The sequence below is a fragment of the Typopeltis vanoorti genome, chromosome 12 (assembly GCF_054136105.1).
Source record: "Typopeltis vanoorti isolate ZY-2024b chromosome 12, IOZ_Tvanoo_1.0, whole genome shotgun sequence".
NCBI classification, from domain to species: Eukaryota; Metazoa; Arthropoda; class Arachnida; order Uropygi; family Thelyphonidae; genus Typopeltis; species Typopeltis vanoorti.
This window is the reverse complement of record NC_143560.1, coordinates 122,034,719-122,055,307: the sequence shown is the minus strand read 5'-3', so window position 1 is coordinate 122,055,307 and position 20,589 is coordinate 122,034,719. Positions and strand designations below refer to the sequence as shown.

At 34.5% G+C, this 20,589-nt stretch overlaps 1 protein-coding gene across 8 annotated transcripts in view; it reads right to left on the bottom strand.

Annotated features, from left to right (window-relative positions):
* Positions 1–20,589, bottom strand: part of LOC150101192 (transcriptional regulator protein Pur-beta-like) — a 287,353-nt gene that overhangs the window by 196,406 nt on the left and 70,358 nt on the right. For all 8 annotated transcript variants that reach the window (XM_090402259.1, XM_090402260.1, XM_090402262.1 and 5 more), the window contains one exon: positions 2,767–2,888. In XM_090402259.1, coding sequence (XP_090258385.1) covers positions 2,767–2,888 — 122 coding nt within the window. The remainder of the gene's footprint in view (positions 1–2,766; positions 2,889–20,589) is intronic.

Below are 20,589 nucleotides of genomic sequence, written 5' to 3'. Positions count from 1 at the left end.
ACATAAAAATTCTGCACACGAATGAGTTATTTTATATAAAATATACATGTTACCATGGCTTACTGAGTGTTTTAGCTTACTTGTTTTCCAGCCAAGAGACTGCAATTTGAATCCTACCATGGGCAGTCTTTAGGCAGGAAATGAATTTCACTGACCAGTGTGAAACTATTGCCACACTTACTGGAGATCTCAACTGGCTTAAAAAAGTTCTGTGTTTGGTATTTGGAGCAGGGCTTCTGGAATATACAAAAAAAATTAAAAATATATAAAAAAAAAAAAAAAAAAAAATTTGAAAAACTCTTAGTCCACTCACAGTAACAGTGATTTTTCTCGCATATTCTCTTCTGTCTTGGATGACTACAGCCTTCCCTTTGTCATCTTTCGTAATAATTAGGTTCTTGTTATTTTTTAGCGAATTCAGTGCTTTTTGTCCAGCATATGAGAGGTTCGGCCGCGGAGGCTTGGCTTGCACACTCCACGGCCGAACCTGTCGTATGCTGGACAAAAAGCACTGAATTCGCTAAAAAAATAACAAGAACCTAATTATTACGAAAGCTGACAAAGGGAAGGCTGTAGTCATCCAAGACAGAAGAGAATACGAAAGAAAAATATCACTGTTACTCTGCGACTATTTGACTTATAGGCCCCTCACTTCAGATTCTACCAGTAGTCAAATAAAAAAGCTTAATGCCCTTATAGAAAAAATATCGATATGGGATGAAGATAAAAAGAAAACACTAAAGACCTCCTTCGGGTACCCACTGAGATTAAATGGTCTTCCAAAAGTACATAAGCCAGGAATTCCATTAAGACCGGTTGTAGACTGTATAGGTTGTCCCACTTACAAAATATCAAAATTTCTGTCAAATTTACTCACTTCTTCAACTAGAAGAACTGCTACATATATAAAAAATTCTGTGGACTTCAGAAATAAAATTTCTACACGATTTGGAGATTATGATTAGTCTTGATGTTGTTTCGCTATTTATGAATGTTCCATTGGCGGACAGCATAGAATTACTACACCAAGAATTTCCTCCAGACATTGTCAAATTATTTGAATTTGTAATATAAAGTCCGGTTATTTTTCCTTCAAAAACCAGTTATACCAACAAATCGAAGGGACAGCAATGGGTAATCCAACATCTCCTGCTATTGCCAACTACTTCATGGAGCATTTCGAACAGCGTATCTTTGACAACATTACACCCAGACATTTGGTTCAGATATGTGGACGACATTTTTGCCATATGGAAGGGCACCTCAGAAGAACTACAACTGTTTTTCTCAAAAATTAATGCACTTCATCCAAGGATCCAGTTCACCCTAGAAGTAGAAGTAAACAAGCAGTTAGCATTTCTAGACCTCTTGATTCTTTGCCAACCAGATGGTTATCTACAATTCACAGTCTATAGAAAAGAGACTCATACAGGCTAGTATACCCATGCTGAATCACATCACCATCCCAGCCAAAAGGCAGGTACTATAAAAACACTAGTTCACAGATCCAACTCCTTTTGTTCTTCAGAAGAACTTTTACAAAAAGAATTACAGTATATTAATTTCTCCTTCATATCCAATGGCTATAAGAAGTCCTTCATAAAAAGAGCTTTAAGTAGTCGTGCTCCAGCATCCTCTTCAAGTACAGAAGAACCTACACGTTCCTAATGAAACAGTTATACAAAGAAACATGTGAAACATTACTTCACTCCCCTAACCTAAACAGATCCAATGGTCTACGTCTTTCCCCCTTGTGGGAGATAGTACTTTATAAAGCAGCAAATCTTTCCTAACATATAATTGTATACACATATATATATTAAAAAATAATAATAAAATAAAAAAAATAATAATAATAATCATGATAATTGAATAATTAAATAATTATTATTTAATAATTAAATAACTAAATAATTAAATTTAAATAATTAAAAAAATAATTAATAAATAAAATAATAATTAAATAAATTTAGAAAATTTAACCTTAGCTATTTAGGTGGCGCTTTGTGAATATAACAGTTATTGTTTAATTAGCCTTGTACCTGTACTGATGATGCCTGTGATATCAGGTGAAAATTCTACGAATAAAGAATATTGACGCAAGTTAATCCGTTATTATAATAGTTAGTAACTGAGCATTTTCCAATCTCTTCAGAACCAAGGTGACTATATCTGCACACAGTAATCCAGATATGAACTTCAAAGCCTTGTTAAGTGAGAGAATAACTTCCTCTTTTCTACAAATTAGTGTTCTCTTTAACAGTATAGTTATCTGATATACGTGGCCCCTGAACTTTAACTCACTGTTCCATTTGTTGCTCTCCAAAGCAACAAATTCCCATTGATATGATATATATATAGTAAAGCTTTGACCTATAAAGTCATGATGAATACATTTTGCATAAAAATTAATTAAACGTGAAATACATCTAAAAATAAATCAATCCGAATTATGCTGCTAGTTTTATTGATTCTAAATTTAACAATATATCATACCCACACACAAATATTATGCTAAAAAACTTTGGAACATACAAATTCAGATATATATGGTAGAAAAGTTAGTATACATAGAAGACTTAGCTCATGCACTCCCACCTTCTTAAAGCAGGTTTCTGATTGCTATCAAGGCATGTGAGGAATTTACTTGAGATATTGAAAAGTTACATATTGAAATACGATGATTTGCTTATTATTCTACTGTTGAAAGTTATTCATGAATCAGTACAGAATTCTTAACAACCCACAGACAAAAACAAATTTTACCTCTGCCACTTTGATGAACCTTCCCCGCCTATTCTGTTTTACATCCAAGTAAAATCTTTTTGACTGAATTTGCAGCATTTTTGTTGCAAGTTCCTGTTCTCCAGGTGGCATAAGTTGCCCTTCTAAAACAGGAAAAAAAGCATTCAGACCACAAAAAAGTAACCTAACATTTACTGAGAAAATTAACTTTTAATTAGTTTATTAATATACTTAAATTTATTTACATTTATAATATAATTAATATCAATATAATAAAATGTTAATTTTAATATAAATTAATAAAAATATTAATTAAAAATAAAACATGACAACTCTGATGGGATTGAGATTAAGTGTTTATAACATGGTTGGCTGAGTGGTTAGCGTATCTGCTCTCCAGATGTTTGCGATTGTCTATGAAAATACTAGTGGTGGTGGTGGACAGCAGATGGTATTAGTGTAGATGATGCAGTTCGCTGTAATTGGTGGAATGAGTGGTGGAGACGTTGTAGAGTAGGTGTTCTTCCTCAATGAGTGCTTGGACTCCTTGGAGGTGTCACGTAATAATAATAATAACACGTATCACAAAATGTAGTTTATCATACCATTAAAAATGAGACTGTGATAATGTATGAAAAAGTTAAAAGTGATGTTAAATTTGCAGATTGAAAGGCATTAACCTTCTACAATCCATGAGTATGCTCAAGGTATCTTAACATGAGTAAGATATAGATCTTACACTCTTTTGAAGCTGATAATCAAATAACAGGGATGCATTCCTATACATTCAAAAAGCTATAAGCTTGTACAGAGGGCTTTTATGAACATCCAAGTCTTACAGAGGGTTAAAACCTGCAGCTCTCCTTGCAGTAAATAAGAAGCAACTTTCAACAACTAAATTATCCTCAAACATCTGAGAACTATTACAGAACCAATCTCCAAGCCAACCCACAATATGTTATCCAACCATGACTTCAATTTAAATACATACATACATACATAGTTTATTCACAATATGATACAATGTGAAAAGGGAAAAGACATTTATATTAAAAATTAAATATTGCAAATTATGGTCTTCCAAGTCTCTCTATCTTGAGCTAAATGATGGTTTCACATATGTATTGCCAAAATTGTTTGCATGGTCTTTCTCTACTGCGTTTGCCATCTTCTGGTTTGTACAGGATGAGGGATTCCAAAAAGGGCAAGACTTTAGGATGTCTGAGTTGATGCCCAAGCCATCTGAGTTGTAGTTTTTTGACTATACTGACAAGTGGTTCTTGCTTAGCCAGATTAAGCACAGCAGAGTTAGTGACACGGTCCATCCAGGTGTATCCAAGGATCAGTCTAAGACATGTAGTTCCAAAGGAGTTAATTAGATCTGTAGTTTTTTTGGTGCTTATTGTCCAGGATTGAGAACCATACAAGATGATGGATCTACTGGTTGCATGGTATAGTCTTAATTTTATCTTTAATGCTACTAATGATGATTTCCAGATGGGACGAAGTTTGCTATGGAAGACCAGAGCCAGCTGTTTACGTTTTCTGATATCATTTTCTGTATTGCTGATGTATGATCCAAGGTATTGAAAGTCCTTTACTCTTTCTAAGGGTTTATTGTTGATATGAAGTATAAAGTTTTCACAACCCATTAAGAATACTTTGGACTTTTGGATGTTGATCTGCAGACCAATAAGTTTAGCCTGTGCTTCTTAATAGACTGAGATGTTTTTGTGCATTTGTTGGTTCTGTATCAACAAGTACAACATCATCAGCAAAGCTAAGATCAGTTATTTGCATGGTGTGGATGGATGTTTTAATGTTAAAACCAAGATCTTCTGTGTTGATGGTCCAGAAGATGTAGTCCAAGCATATTAAAAACAAATAAGGTGCTAGTACATCACCTTGCAGGACTCCTGTTGTCACCGGAAATGATTCAGATGTTTCTGTTTTAAAGATTACTATAGCATTGTAATCTTTATAAGCCGCTGAGATTGCCTGTATGAGTTTTGAGGGTAGACCACAGAAGCTGAGTATTTTAAACATTGTTTCTCTATTAATGGAGTCAAAGGCTTTTGTTGAAGTCTATAAAGGTTAAAATGAGTGGTAAGTTTTTATCACGTGAACCTTCAATGATTCTTCTGATGCAATGTTGGAAGTTTATAAACTTCCAACATCTTTCTCTAAATCCAGAGTAATTCAATAATACGGCAGTACACCTGTTAGCAACTTGTATAGGTAAATATGACCTCTCCTATTGTTTCTGCCTTAGTATCTTCACATTTGGGTCTGCCTCCTACTGACAACACCTCAATAAAGGTTGAAACCAATCTAGGTAGTGGCCCTTCCCTTAATGCATAGCAGTATACATGTCCACAAGGAGATACTGAGATAAGGAGTGATGAGAGCTTGGTCCACCTTTGCTCAGAGTTGCCTGGTGGTGCACCACCTTACCTCAGTCTTGAAGATATTTTCAGGTGCAAACTTTGTTTGCTTACACTTGGATAAAGGATTAAACTGCATTTATTATTATCTGATGCAACGTATCTGTTCTGTTGTACATAGTTTTTTTAGAAATCCAGCTTGGTTTTTTCTTAAAAGTGGTGTTAAGTAAGGTTCTATTCTATTGAGTATCATCCTATTGTAGATTTTAACTGTGGTTGATAGCAAAGTAAAAACTCTGTAGTTATCCATTCTATTAAGAATGCCCTTTTTGGGTATAGGGAATGTAAGGCCTTGTTTCCATTGTTGAGGTATTATTTCAGTGTTTAAAGCTTGATTCATTATGGCAAGGAGATTGGAATATGTATTATACCCAGCATTTTTGAAAGCTTCTGCTCTAATTCTGTCAATCCCTGGGGACTTTCCTGTTCTGGTTTGATCTATTGCTATTTTTAGTTCCTTTTCAGTGAAGTCTTCAGAATTTATTGGTAGAGTGGTGGTTAGATGCAGGTCTGCTAACTGACTTGAATGTTGGGGATTATCAATATTCAGTAATTCTTGAAAGTAGTTTCTCCATTCTTTCATCAAGTTCGAATTTACTGATAGCTGTCTACTGTTTTTTGTCATGTGTGACAATATTTCCACTTCTTTTTGTTTTATGGTGACAGATATAATTTATCATTTGAAAAGTGTTTCTAGTATCCCCAGTTTTATAATTATTTTCAAGTTCCTTGCAGTATTTATTTATTTGATTTTCTTTGTCTCTGGTCATTAGTTCATTGACCTTGTTATTTAAAATGTCTAGTTTATTTTTATTTTTTTCATTCCTGTTTAAGCGGTAGAGTTTCCTTGCTTTATTTCTTTCATCTATATATTTTTCAGTTTAATGGGTAATCCATGTTTCCAAGAATTTTGTTGAATGTTACGTTTATTGCCTCAATGATACCCTTATACTTTTCATTAACTGGATCTTTAAGAATGTTTTCCATATTGACTTCTAATGTACTGTGGAAAGATGCTGCAATTTGTAGGTTATTTAGTTTGTCCCAGTTGCTTATTTTAGGCTTGTTATTTTTAGAGGCTTTTAGTGAAAGTTTAATGTGGGCACTGATTATTCTGTGGTCAGAGTTTAGTTCAACCGTGTTATATGCTCGACAGTTCTTGATTGATCTGATTCACTTTCCATTGATTAGTATGTGGTCTATTTGGGAATGAGAACCATTTGGATGTTCCCAGGTCCATAGTCTTTCTTTTGGATGGGGAAATTTGGTTTGGGTGATTACCATGTCATGGCTATTGCAGAAGTTTATAAGAGAATGTCCATTGTTATTTGTGGTTTCATGATAAGTGTATTTACCCACGTTTTCAGTAGTACTAGCAATGTCTTTACCAATTTGGGCATTAAAATCACCACCAATGAGTGTGACATTGTGAACTGGGATATTCATGCCAGTTTCAGAAAGATCTTTATAATAGGTGTCTTTGTCTTCTAGTGGAGCACTTAAACCAAACATTTACCATATATGCTGGCATACAAGGTAACTCCCAAAATTTATTATGTGCTATTCTCACCATATAAAACTGCCACAAAGTTTACATATACCACTGACTGCTTTTTACATATTACTTTTAATAAAAGTAAAGTGTATATATAAATATAAATCACAGCAGGTATTTTCTTTACTGTAATTTATGAATGATGTCTACCTGCATGACACAATCAGCAGTAAAATTGTTTGATATATTTATGCTAGTCTTTGGTTTTATATACACCTAAACCTCTTTTTACAGGATAGATATGTTCCTAAAAATTATGCGTAAATAGAATTCGCGTAAAAAGAACAGTAAAATTGTTTGATATATTTATGCTAGTCTTTGGTTTTATATACACCTAAACCTCTTTTTACAGGATAGATTGTTCCTAAAAATTAAGCATAAATAGAATTAGCTTAAAAAGAACTACTGACTCCATAGAAAAAGTGAAGATTGGTTCCAAACCTGAAATATAAGCAAAATAATGAAAAAAACAAACATTAAATTCGTTGGGATCATAAGATTTTTATTTATATTTCGTGGAGAACACCAATACATATAATCAATTTTAATAACTTGAAAAAAAAAAACATATTCATTTCAGTTGTTTGCTAAAGATTCTATAAAAAAATTATGTTATTCGCTATCAGTTTCTGACAATAAACGCGAAAGCTTTCGTTTTCGTGAGACTGTAATATCACTAGAATTACTAGATATGGAATTATTGTCATCGACTTCCACCTCAACTTGTGGAATTCTTCTTGTCATGTCTTGAACAAAAGTACCACTGGCTGTTTCAGTAGTTTTAGGCATGAACTCAGTTATTAATCTCTGTGTTGATGCTTTAGATAAGTCGCGATATAATTCTCTGTATGAAGACATTAACAACTAAAGCTCACGTGAAAACTTCCCAGCATGTTCTTCATTTGGATCTTCTTCTTCAAGTGTCATCTCCTAGAAGGAGATTGGCAACCATGTCACGGAACCTTTTTCTTTCTTTTGCTGCTCTGGAACATTTATGGTAATTCAAGCCAGTCCAGTCCTTAATGTCTTCGAACCACATTCTCCTGGGTCTACCTCTCCCTCTTTTTCCATCCAATTTCCCTTCTAATACTAATTTCTGAATGCCTTCTTGTTTAGTTAGATGTCCAAAATATTTAAGTTTTTGCTCTTTAATTATTTTCATTAATGTTCTTTTCATTTTTGCTTTCTTTAAAACATCTTCGTTTTTCATTCTCTCTGTCCATGGTATTTTCAACATTCCTCTGATGGTCCACATTTTGAAAGCTTCTAATTTTTTCTCTGCTTCTTTATTTAGAGTCCAAGTTTCACTGTTGTAGAGAAGGCTTGACCAGATATAGCATTTTATTAATCTTCTTCTTGTGTCTATATAAATGTCTCTGGATGTTACAACAGTTTTCATATCAGTCAAGGTTTTTCTTGCTATCTCTATTCTTCTTTTTATTTCTTTAAGGAAATTTCCTCTGTCTGTAAACATTTGTCCCAAATATATAAAAGACTGAACCTGTTCAATTTTCTTTTTGTTAACAGTTATGTTCAGTTTCTTATTTATTGGTTCTTTTGAAATAATCATGCACTTTGTTTTCTTTAGGTTAATAATTAGTCCCACGCCTAAGCTTCTGTTGTAAATTTCTGCGATTAAGTTTTGAAGATCATCTTCAGATTCAGCTATAAGAACTGTGTTATCTGCATACCTGAAGTTGTTGAAGTTCCTACCTCCGACTTTTACACCCTTCAGTTCTGAAATATTTTTAAAAACTTGCTCACTATATATATTGTACAGTAAGGGTGATAAGACACATTCTTATTAAAAGATTTTTATTAAAAATAAAAACACCTTGTTGCAACTTCTATAGGTAAAGTTGATAAGGCTCCGTATTACTATAACCTTGGTATTTAGGGTCTAGCTACTCACTGAGGAGACCTCAAAAAAGGTTGAAACCAGTCTGGGTAGTGACCCCACCCATAATGCATTGCAGTATACATCTTCTAGTGAGATGTGCTTTACATTATGGGAAAATACCAAGAATAGTGATCAGAGCTTTACCCACCTTTACAATGAGTTGCCCTAATGATGGTGTTGTACCATCATTAGACTTGAACTTTGTTTCAGGCGCAAACTTAATTGTTTGCCTACTTGGGATTAGGAGTTAAAATAACCAAGTTTATAAAATAACTTGGTTATCCTAATATACAATATCCCCAAGTTAAAAAATTTATTACACATATATATATTGTGTGCGTGTGTGTGTGTTATTGTTTCATTTATCTTTTACAATAGCCCAGAAATTCTGCTCTAGAGTTTCTAGACAAACAGTTTGTATATGTGAAGTCACAATGTATGCTACTTGTACATAGAAGTTAATGACGTCATGTCCACTGCCTTGGTATCCCATAACGCAATGCACATATACCTGTCATCATAATCATTCCTGACGTACCCTCAAACGGTGTACAGGAAATGATAGTACTACATGAAAAATTTACATCATTACTAACTTCCTATCTACAATTTTTCTCCAAATCAATCTATTACCTGTTAAGACTACAGCATTGTCAGATTTTATATTTCTATCTTCTAAGACACATTTTACTGTATCAATCCACCAATACCTTGGTCTTCCTCTTGGTCTTTTTCCTGCCAACCTGGCAGAGAACACTAGTTTTGCTAATCTTTCCTCTCCCATTCTGTTTAAGTGACCATACCACCTGAGATTAGCTCTGCTAACAATGTCAAGTTCCTTCCAATTATCCTCAATTTTTAATATGATATTGTCATTGATGCCATCTGTTCACACCCCTAATCTTTCTCAGGACTCTCATATATGCAGTCTCCAGTCTTTGGTCAAGTGTTTAACTTCTAACCCAGCTCTCAGATCCATAAGTTAAAACTAGTTTGAACACTGTCTTGTATACAGCTAACTTAGTGTTTTCACTAATTTCTCTCTTATTCCATATAAATTTATTCAGCTGACTTCTTACTATACCAGCTTTGTTGATTCTGTTGTCTATTTCCATATTTATTTTACCATCTTCACTAAAAATCGTGACTAAGTAGCAGAAATGTTTTACTTGTTCTACAGGTTCTCCATTCACACTGCAGTTGATATTTTTAATGCTTCTGCCTATTTTCATTGTCTTTGTCTTTTTATTGCAGACCTTCATACCATATCTATTACCACAGTTATTCAATTTAGTCAGGGAATCTTGCAGACTTGTAGCAGATTTATTTAGAAGTATAACATCATCCACATAAAGCAAAGAGCTGACATAAACATCTCCAATTTCTATATCAGCTTTAATACCACTTTCCTTCATAATGTGATCCATATAGATAATGAATAAGAGAGGGGATAATGTACATCCTTGTCTGACACCAGATATAACATAAAACCATCTTCCTGTACTTCCTTCAATTCTAACTGCTGACTTACAATTCAAATCAAGACTAAGTATTCCTTGATATAATGTCCCACTGACACCATACAACTGTAGCATTTTGAATAGCTTCTCTCATGGCACCATCTCATATGTTTTTTCCAGATCTACTTAAATACAGATCTTTGTTATATTCCCATGACTTCTCAACTATTTGTTGTAAAGTGAAAACATGATTCTGACAGCCTCTATTTGGTCTGAATCCAGCTTGTTCTTCACCAAGCTTCTCTTCCACAATATTTCTCAACCGTTTCTCAAAAGTATACTTGGCATAAATTTTACCAGGAACACTCAGTAGAGAAATACTTCTGTATTGCTCACATTCAGTTTTATTTCCCTTTTTATATATGGGTACTATGAGAGTAATACTCCAATCATCTGAAATTCGTCCTTCTGAACAATGCAGCACAGCCACTGTAAGACTTTTATACCTCTATACTTGAGCATTTCTGGTCAAATATCATCTACTCAAGCTGCCTTTCCATATTTCAAGCTATTGATTGTTTTTTCTACTTCAAGTATGGATATGTATTCCTGACTGCATGTCTGTTTAGTGTTTTTTTACGACTGTGCTGTCACTGATTGCTTCATTTAGTAATTTTTCGAACTTAATTACTCCATACATCAAGGATATTTTTTACTCCACTTTTCATGTCACCTTTATCATATCTAATTCCTTTTACCGCACTCTTTCCTCCAGTTCAGAGACTTTTCAACAACCTCCAGAATATCTTGCCATCTTCTTGATATTTATTTTCTATATTCTCACCAAAGTCTTCCCATGATTCTGTTTAGCTAGTTTTACACAGTATTTAGCTTTCTTACATTTGTCTCTGTATTCTCTAAGAGCACAAGCTGACTTATTTGCCAGGAACTTTCGATATGCTTTCTTCCTTTCCCTCACTGCCACTTTAACTTTCTGTGTCCACTATGGAGTTCTGATTTTTCAATTCTTGCAGAGAACCTCACCACATGCCACTCTTTCTAAATCAATGTTTTCTTCAGAGTTGCCACTGAATCTCCAAAGTTTGGTTCCTGTTCTCAAACTCTTTCATTTTTTCTTGAATAATGTTTGTGTATTTTAATCTACAGTTCACATCTGAGAGCTGCTCAACTTTTATTTGCTTTAAAACTTTCTTACATGTTCTTCTTTTCAATATGAAATTCAGTTTTATCCTGCTCAAGACTAAATAGTGATCACTTCCAATTTCAAATCCTCTGTACACTCCAGTGTCCTGCACCATCAACAATGTACACTCTAGTGTCCTACACCTCATTATCAACAATAACATAGTCAATGAAACTTTTCTTATTCCTTGCCTGTTGCCTCCATTATTGGAACATGGTGTTAGTAATAACCAGTCCATGTCCTGAGCAGAAATCCAACATATGCCTGCCATCATCATCAAATTCCTGACATGTACCCTCAATGGGTGTACAGGGATTACACCATTACTAACTTCCTACCTACAATTTTCCTCAAAATCAGTGTGTTACTTGTCAAGAATCCAATATTATCATTATCAGATCTTATATTTCTATCATCTAAAGCACATTGTACCGTATCAATCCACCTATATCTTGGTCTTCCTCTGAGTCATTTTCCTGCCAACCTGTCAGAGAACACTTGTTTTGCTAATCTTTCCTCACTCATTCTGTTTAAGTAACTATACCACCTGAGATTAGCTCTGCTAATGCATTCCTGGATGCCGACAATGTCAAGTTCTTTCCTAACATCCTCGTTTTTAATATGATATTGCCATTGATGCCATCTGTTCACGCCTCTAATCTTTCTCAGGACTCTCATATCTGCGGTATCTAGTCTTGGGTCAAGTGTTTTACTTCTGACCCAGCTCTCAGATCCATAAGTTAAAACTGGTTTGAACACGGTCTTGTATACAGCTAATTTAGTGTTATGACTAATTTCTCTCTTATTCCATATGAATTTATTCAATTGACTTCCTACCATACCAGCTTTGTTGATTCCTGTGGATATGTATAATGCTATGCATTATGGGAAGAACCACTACATAGACCAGTTTTGACCTTTATTGAGGTCTCGTCAGTGGGAGCCAGACCCATAAGTGATACCAAAGTTGAAGTAATGAAATACAAGTAGCCCAGTCATGAACTGACTTCACATGTAAACTCTGTTTGCTCACACTTAGATAAAGGATGAATCCAAGAATATAATTTCTAGGCATCTTTAAATTATAGTATAACCAAGTGAAAAACTTTTAAAATCTATCTCTAATCCAGAGTATTTTAGTAATAGCGTGTGACACTGTTTGTTTACTTGTATATGGAAATATGACTTCTGCATTACTTCAACCTCTGTATCACTTCTGGGTCTGGTTCCCACTGATGAGATCTCAATAAAGGTCAAAACCAGTGTGTGTAGTGGCCCTTCTCATAATGCATAGAATTATACATGTCACAAGGATGTGCATTGCATTATGGGATACCAAGGCAACTGATGTGAAGTCATTAGCCTCTATATACAAGTAGCACAGTTGTGAAATTACTTCATATGTAAACTCTGTTTGCTTACTCTTGGATAAAAGATGATACCAAGAATATGCTGTATTTTTCCGTGTATACGACGATACTTTTTTCTAAAATTTTTAGACCAAAAATTGGGGGTCGTCTTATACATGTGTGTGTGTGTGAGGGGGGATAACCGGTTGAGAAACCTGTGGTTGCCGTGGCAAAACTTTGCTGGTACCCTGTCTCTGCGAACAGGCTTCTGCCAATCACTAGCCTTTGTTAACTGTGTCGACTGATGTCATTATGATTGATGACTGATCTGAATAAACCAATCGGGCCTCTGAAAGCATTCATACATCTGCAACTCGTTGGCAGGATACGTTATTGCATTAACAGTTAATGTATTTTATGTAGTTTAATGTATAAGTTAATGTATTTTGAGCAGTAGCCCATAAAAATGTCAGAAAATAAAAAAACATTTGTCGTATTCTTCAAAATTCAATAATGCAAAAGAACATGGAAATAAAGCTTCAGAGAGACAGTCTGGATCTCCTCCCATGGAGTGTATGATTAGACAGCAGAGAAAACAGGAAGAACTACTCAAGATGCCAAAAAAGAAGAGGGCCTTAAGATGAAAACCAGCAAAATGGCCAAACTTGGAGCAGAGGCTGAAGACTTGGATTATGGAGCAGAGCCAGAGTGGGATATGTGTGTGTGGACCAAGCTTATTCAATATGAGGCAAAAAGGTTTGTAAGAGAAATGAACATCATTGATTTCACAGGAAAAGTAAAATGGTGCTTCAACTTCATGAGGAGAGAAGGGTTGGCCATGAGAACATGAACCAAGTTAGCCCAGAAAATGCCACCAGCTTATGAGGATAAAATCAACAGTTTTACTTCTATGTCATAAAACTTCAGAAAAAATATACTTTTGAACCAAGTCATATTACAAACATGGATGAGGTGCCTCTCAATTTTGATGTGCCTTCCAACAGAACTGTTGATATGAAAGGGGTCAAAACAGTGGCAATCAAAACAAGTGGTCATGAAAAGACACTATACTGCTGTCCTTCAATGCTGTGCAGATAGTACCAAACTGTCCCCTATGCTCATTTTTAAGAGGAAAATGTATCCTGAAGAGAGCATACCACTTGGCGTTCTTGTCCAAGTTCATGAGAACAGCTGGATGAATGAAGAGATCATGGCTAATTGGTTTGCAAATATTTGATCCAGAAGACCTGGAGGGCTCTCGAAGAGGCCAGCTTTGCTCGTGTTTGATCAGTTCCGAGCACATTTAGCAGAAAAGACAAAAAGGGTTGCAGCGGATTTGTGAACAAAGCTACCAGTTATTCCTGGTGGACTTACAGGTCAGTTACAGCCACTAGATATTTCTATCAACAAGCCCTTCAAAGTTCTGATGAAAGAATAATGGAATAAATGGATACAAAAAGCAGGTAATAACTTGACACTGACAAGAAGTGTGAAAAAAAACCAACCATTACTGAGGTATGCAAATGGGTCCTAAACTCATGGAATGGAGTCAAGCAAGAGATGATTGTGAAGTCCTTTAAGAAATGTGGAATCAACAATGCCATGGATGGAACTGAAGATGATCTCATATATATAGACAGTGACTCAGAGGACAGCAGTGATGCAGTAGAGGTTGAAGAAAGTGATATGTATGGAACTAATAGTGATGAAGAAAATGATATGCCCAGAACTGAGAGTGATGCATAATTTCTTAATATATATATCTTAAAAATATTACCTAATTACTAAATATATTTTGAATATTTAAAAAATTATCAAATGTGTTCTGTTTTATGTTTAAAATATTGATTTCTTAATTTTGGGTTTGAAAAAGTAGGGTTCGTCTTATACACGAAAAATTACGGTAACTTGTATAGTCAAGAGCTACCTGTACTAAGAAAAAACTTGACATTGTTATCATTTAAGAATGTGCAGAACTAATCTGCAGCGATATGGTCACTTAAGCAGAATGGGAGAGGAAAGGCTGGCATTAAACAGCTGTTTGATGCCAGAATAGCAAGAAAAAGACACAGAGGAATATCAAGATCTAGGTAGACTGATAAAGTAGAAATGCCTTAGAATATATGACAATATGAAAGATGTGAGAGATAGCAGACTAATTAGGGGGAAATCGTCAATACGAAGTTCTTAATAATGTAAACTTTTCATGTAGTTTTATCATGGTATTCTGTACACCTCTTGAGGGTACATATCAGGAATTTGATGATAATGGGATTTTAACACAAATTAGTGTTACAAATTAGTAATCAGCATTCATTTTGGTAAATTATGGAGAACTAAACCGTGTTAGGAATAATTACTTCAATTTCCTGACATTTCGACCTTCATATTAAGGTCATCATCTGGAGTATAAAACACACACACATACACGATCTGGTCAATGGCCAGATCGGTTTGAAAGTACCAGTTCTCATCTGATAACTGAAATTAAGCAAACCTAAGCCCAGTTATTACTTCGGAAGATGACCACCTGGGAACCCTCCCAAGTACTAACTGGGAACGCCGCTGACATTAATTATGACATATAAACATGAGTAGGCTCGGATGTGCCTGGAATCGCTCCTCTTTTTACCTTGATTTTGTATGGTATCGAACAAGATAACTGGATGTATATAGTACCGACGGAAAGCTTGCACAGTGTTCTTCCTAACAGTGACTAATTTACTCCTAATTGTTTCATAGTTCTAAGCACCTATGAGTAAATTTTATTCAATCTTTATGAACCAAATACTGCTGGTCAGACTGCATCTATTGTTCAGCTACCCTTAAAGACAATGTCTATATCAGTTAATCCTATTATGAGCAAAGAAGTACCCCCTCCCCACTGCTGCCACTGGGAGGCACAAAGGTAATAAGAAGCAACCCTCTGAAGTATGATTCTATGGAAGCTCACTTCTAGAAACAAGCAGCAAAACTGTAAGTACATTTTCTTAAACTTTGTACCTTAGAAAACTTAGCAGTTCAATAGGAAGTTATAATACTACAGTAATATTAAGATGGTGGCACAGGACGAATTAGAGTTCGAAAAAGCCCTCAATTTGCTGCATAATGTTGCCAAAGTAAGCGGTAATATAAGAAATGATTTTAAAAAGGACATACTAAATGCAGTGAGCAAACTAATGAAGGTATTCAATAAAATGAAAAATGAAACTAAAGTATCAATAGAACTACAGACTACTACAAACAACCAGGAACGGGGTAACTTAGCTCAGCCTATTCAGCTATACTTGCAAGTCGTTAAAAAACAATGCTAAAAACAAAGATAAATCTGAAAACAATTCTTGCTATAAATTAAAGATACCAAGAAAGTATATTTGCACCTGAACTATTTTCAGGACTGGGGCAACTTGTATATAGAAGCTTATGACTTCACATCACTTGCCTTAGTATCCCATTATGCAAAGCACATATCCTTACAGGTATGTATAATGCTATGCATTATGGGAAAGGTCACTACCCAGACCGGTATCGACCTTTACTGAAGTCTCATCAGTGGGAGCCAGACACAAAGGTGAAGTCATATTTTCATATACAATTTGCCAAAAGGTGTCACAACTTAATATTAAAACAATAAACTTGTTTGCTTACACTTGTATAAGGGATTGAACCAAGTATATTATTTCTTATTGTTAATTTATTATTTATAAATTAATATAATATAAATCGCAGGACTCAGTACTTATTGAAATTACATACAGAGGAATTAAAACTTCTGCTGCAAGTATGTATCTAAACTATCATGCTGATATAAAATATGACTTAGAAAAAATGCGCAACATCGTGGATTTTACCATCAACCATGGCCTAATTCTTGGAATAAATATTAACGTCCATTCGATTTTATGGTTTAATGAGAGCACTAATAATGGTGATAAAAATTTGGAAGTTCTTAGCATCAAATTCCCTACACATACTAAACGTTAACTGTAACACTCCATCATTTTAAAATACCAGAGCACACAGCTTCATTAATCTGACAATAGCAAACAACGCTATTTTACCCTGGGTATCTGAATGAAGAAGCGAAGATAAGGAAAGCTGTTCTGATCATCGCATAATTAAGTTTCATTATCAGTAACAAAAATTTAAACAGAATACACAACACAAACCATCGCATTAACATCAAGTACTTCACCAATAAAACCAATCTGGAAATATTTGTAAAAGCATTAAAAAGAGAATTTTCATGTCTAATCTCAGAACATCACTTTAATGGGATCATTGAACAACTGCTCAGCTAAAATAAGAACCTAGCCATCTGTACAGGCTGATATAGACCTCCTTGCTTCGTGCTTTCATCAGGTCTGAAAATATCCAGCGACCAAACACTCAGAACAACCAAGAAGCTAAACATTGATGGAAGAAAATCAGTACCATGGTGGAATGACAAACTAACAGTCCTAAGTTATCACGCTCAGACGACTATATCAAAGACATGCAATAACAAGATTTAAGAGAGAGCAAAAGACAGAACGCAAGTGCATTTTGGATCTGCTGTGAGCAAGCACGGCACTCATCTTGCGCAAAGCTTTTTCATTTGCAATTCTTCATGCAAAATATATCCTACACATTCTTTTGAAATGCCTATAGGCTCAGCAATTTCATGACTTTGACTTGCCAGTCATCCAATACCATATCGTGCACTTGATCAATGATTTCTGGTGTTGTTACACTTTTTGGACGTCCTTCACGTGGATCATCTTCAAGGTTGGTATGGGCATGTTTAAACTTGACAGAAGATTTCTTAATTGTTGAAAAAGAAAGAGAAGAGTGTCCATGAACTTCGAATGAATTTCTTTTGGTTAAACCTTTTACAAATCATTTTTTTACCTCACAATACTCAATTTTATACATTGCAAGGGATACAGACAGCTGTATAAAAAAAAAACTACATATCTAAATAAAAAAACTAATTTATCTAACCGTCCACTAACAACAGACGAATTACATGTTCCAGCAAGAGGTCATAAATTTGCGATTTCACCCAAATGTTTCCCATATCTAGATTTCATATATAACATAGAGAGAAACATCTGCCATCTTTCCAGTATTGAAGCCAACAGACTTCATTTCGAGGTAGCAAAAGTAATCTACGATGCCAGACCTTCGGACTTAAATATCCCACCATCAGAATTGAAAGTTCTTACATCCTTAAAACGGAATAAAAATATAATCATTACCAGAGCTGACAAAGGGAGTACCACTGTGGTTCTTGATACCAATTCATATGATCAAAAAATGAATTTATTACTCCGAGATCGTAATACTTAGGCCAAACTGGATTATGATCCTACAAAACGTCAACTCAGAAAATTAAACAAGTTGCTTGATGAAACCTCCTCCTTAGATGAAGAAATGATTAAAAAAACTCAAGACATACCATGCTAGACCTCCCAGAATTTATGGCTTACCTAAGCTTCATAAAATTAATGTTCCTCTCAGACCAATCGTAGATTCTATTAGCAGTCCAACTTACAAGTTATCAAGATTCTTATCTAACCTTCTCCGTCCTCATATAGGCCACTCAGCCTCTTCAATAAAAAATTCAACAGAAGTTCATGCAAAAATAAAAGACATTCAACTGTTAAAAACTGATTTGTTAATTAGCTTCGACATTGTCTCCCTCTTCACGAACATTCCCCACAAAGAAATAGTAGAATTATTAACTCAAAAATTTCCTTTTGATATAGTTGAATTATTCAAATTTGTTATTACATCCAGTTACATCACCTGGAAAGGTCAAACTTACAAACAAGAAGAAGAAACAGCAATGGGATCTTCTTTATCACCAAACCTGTTTCTAGAAATTTGGCATCATTAAATCACTAGTTTCCAGAGCAAACAAATTCTGCTCCTCTGAAGATTCTCTAAACCAAGAACTAGAAATAATTAAAAATGCAGCTACACTAAATGGATATAATCTTAAAACAACTCAAAAAATCATCAGTCATCACCTTCCCACACATCAACCCAGACAAGAAGAAGTCCATAGGATTCCCATACCTTACGTCAAAGGCATCTCCGAACGTCTTTCAAAAATTATGAAGAAATACAATTTTGCCACTACTTACAAACCCATCAACCAGATTTATAACTTGTTACCTTCTCCTAAGGACAGACTCTCACCTCTGATGTTACCTGGCGTTTATGAGATCCCATGCTCCTGCAAATTGTCTTACTTTGGTCAGACAGGTAGGTCTGTTCAGAAACGCATCTTGGAACATCAAGACCACATTTGTCTTTTCAAACCGCAGAAATCTGGTCTCTCCCAACACAGAGTTGAAAATCCAAACCATAGGATCCATTGGGAGAAGTCAAAACTTTTACACAGATTTTTATATAAATATGAACGTTTATATAAAGAAAGTGCTGAAGCCCTACTACACAGATCAAATTTAAACCGCAATGATGTTTTTACTATTCCTAAAGTATGGGAAATTGTCATACAAAATTGTGTAAAATAATCTTTATATTTATATATATTTTAATTTATTTATTTTATTTTATTTTTTTTTTTTTCAGTTATATTTAATTTACTTCTATAACACGTTACTGCACGCATACTGAGATTCCATTGTAATCATGCGCCCTAACTGTACGTTATTCCTAGTATTGTTTGAATTACTATACTGATGATGTCCCAAGATACTTGGGATGAAATATTTACGAATTAAATAGTCATTACTGTGGTTATTACATGTGTTTTTAGTGATGAATTCGCCACAGGTTTCGTTATATAAAAATAAATATTCCATGTTCTAGCTTCATCTTAAAATTATGCTGATGCACTGGTGATGGTGCATTAATTTCTGGTCAAAACATTTGTAATACTAATAATTATTATTCTATTTTATAAAATAGAATGAAATAAATATTCCATGTTCTAGCTTCATCTTAAAATTATGCTGATGCACTGGTGATGGTGCATTAATTTCTGGTCAAAACATTTGTAATACTAATAATTATTATTCTTTAATCTTGTAAATACATGTGTCTGAGAAATATTTATACATTGTGATCTGACAAGATTCCAGATAACATATTATATTGACAGGAATGCACCAATATATTGAGACTTAGTATTTCTGAGTAATGACAAATAGGTATTGAAGAGTTCTGGTGCAAAGGTGGTAAAAATGATGTATGTGATAATAGCAATGCTGCACCTCTTTACAGGACTTTGGCATAACTATCTGTGGTGGAAACACTGCTGGCCTGGCTGGTGTACATGAAAAATATGACTTCTGCATTAATTGGCATCTTTCTGAGTCCAGTTCCTACTGATGAGGCTTTGATATAGTTCAAAGTCAGTCAGAACAGTAATCTTTCCTGTAATGCATAGCAATATTCAGGTCCAAAAGGACAAGTACTTTGCATCATTTGATAACCTTAGCAAAGATGACTGACTACATTCCTCTGGAATATTTTCTACCACCAGTTTTACACATTGCTTTGCTTTCTTACATTTACTTCTGTATTCTCTCAGAGCACATTCTAACTTACTTGCTGGGAACTCTTGTTACATTTTCCTTTATTCTTTGACTGCCGTGTAACTTCTTGAGTCAACCATGGAGTTTGATTTTTCTATCCTTGAAGAAAACGTTAAAACACGACTTTTGGGTTGAATCAATGTTTTCTTCAGGGTTCTGCAAGTGAATCTTCCAGATTTAGTTACTGTTTTCGAACTCTTTCATTTTTTCTTGAATAACATTCATGCATATGTGTATCCAAGTTTACTTCTGAAATTGGTCAACTCTGATTATTTTTAGAACTTTTTTATACACTTTTTTTTTCAATACAATATTCAATTTATCCTACTCAAAATGAAATGGTGATAAATTCCTGTTTTAAATTCTCTGTATGTTCTTGTGT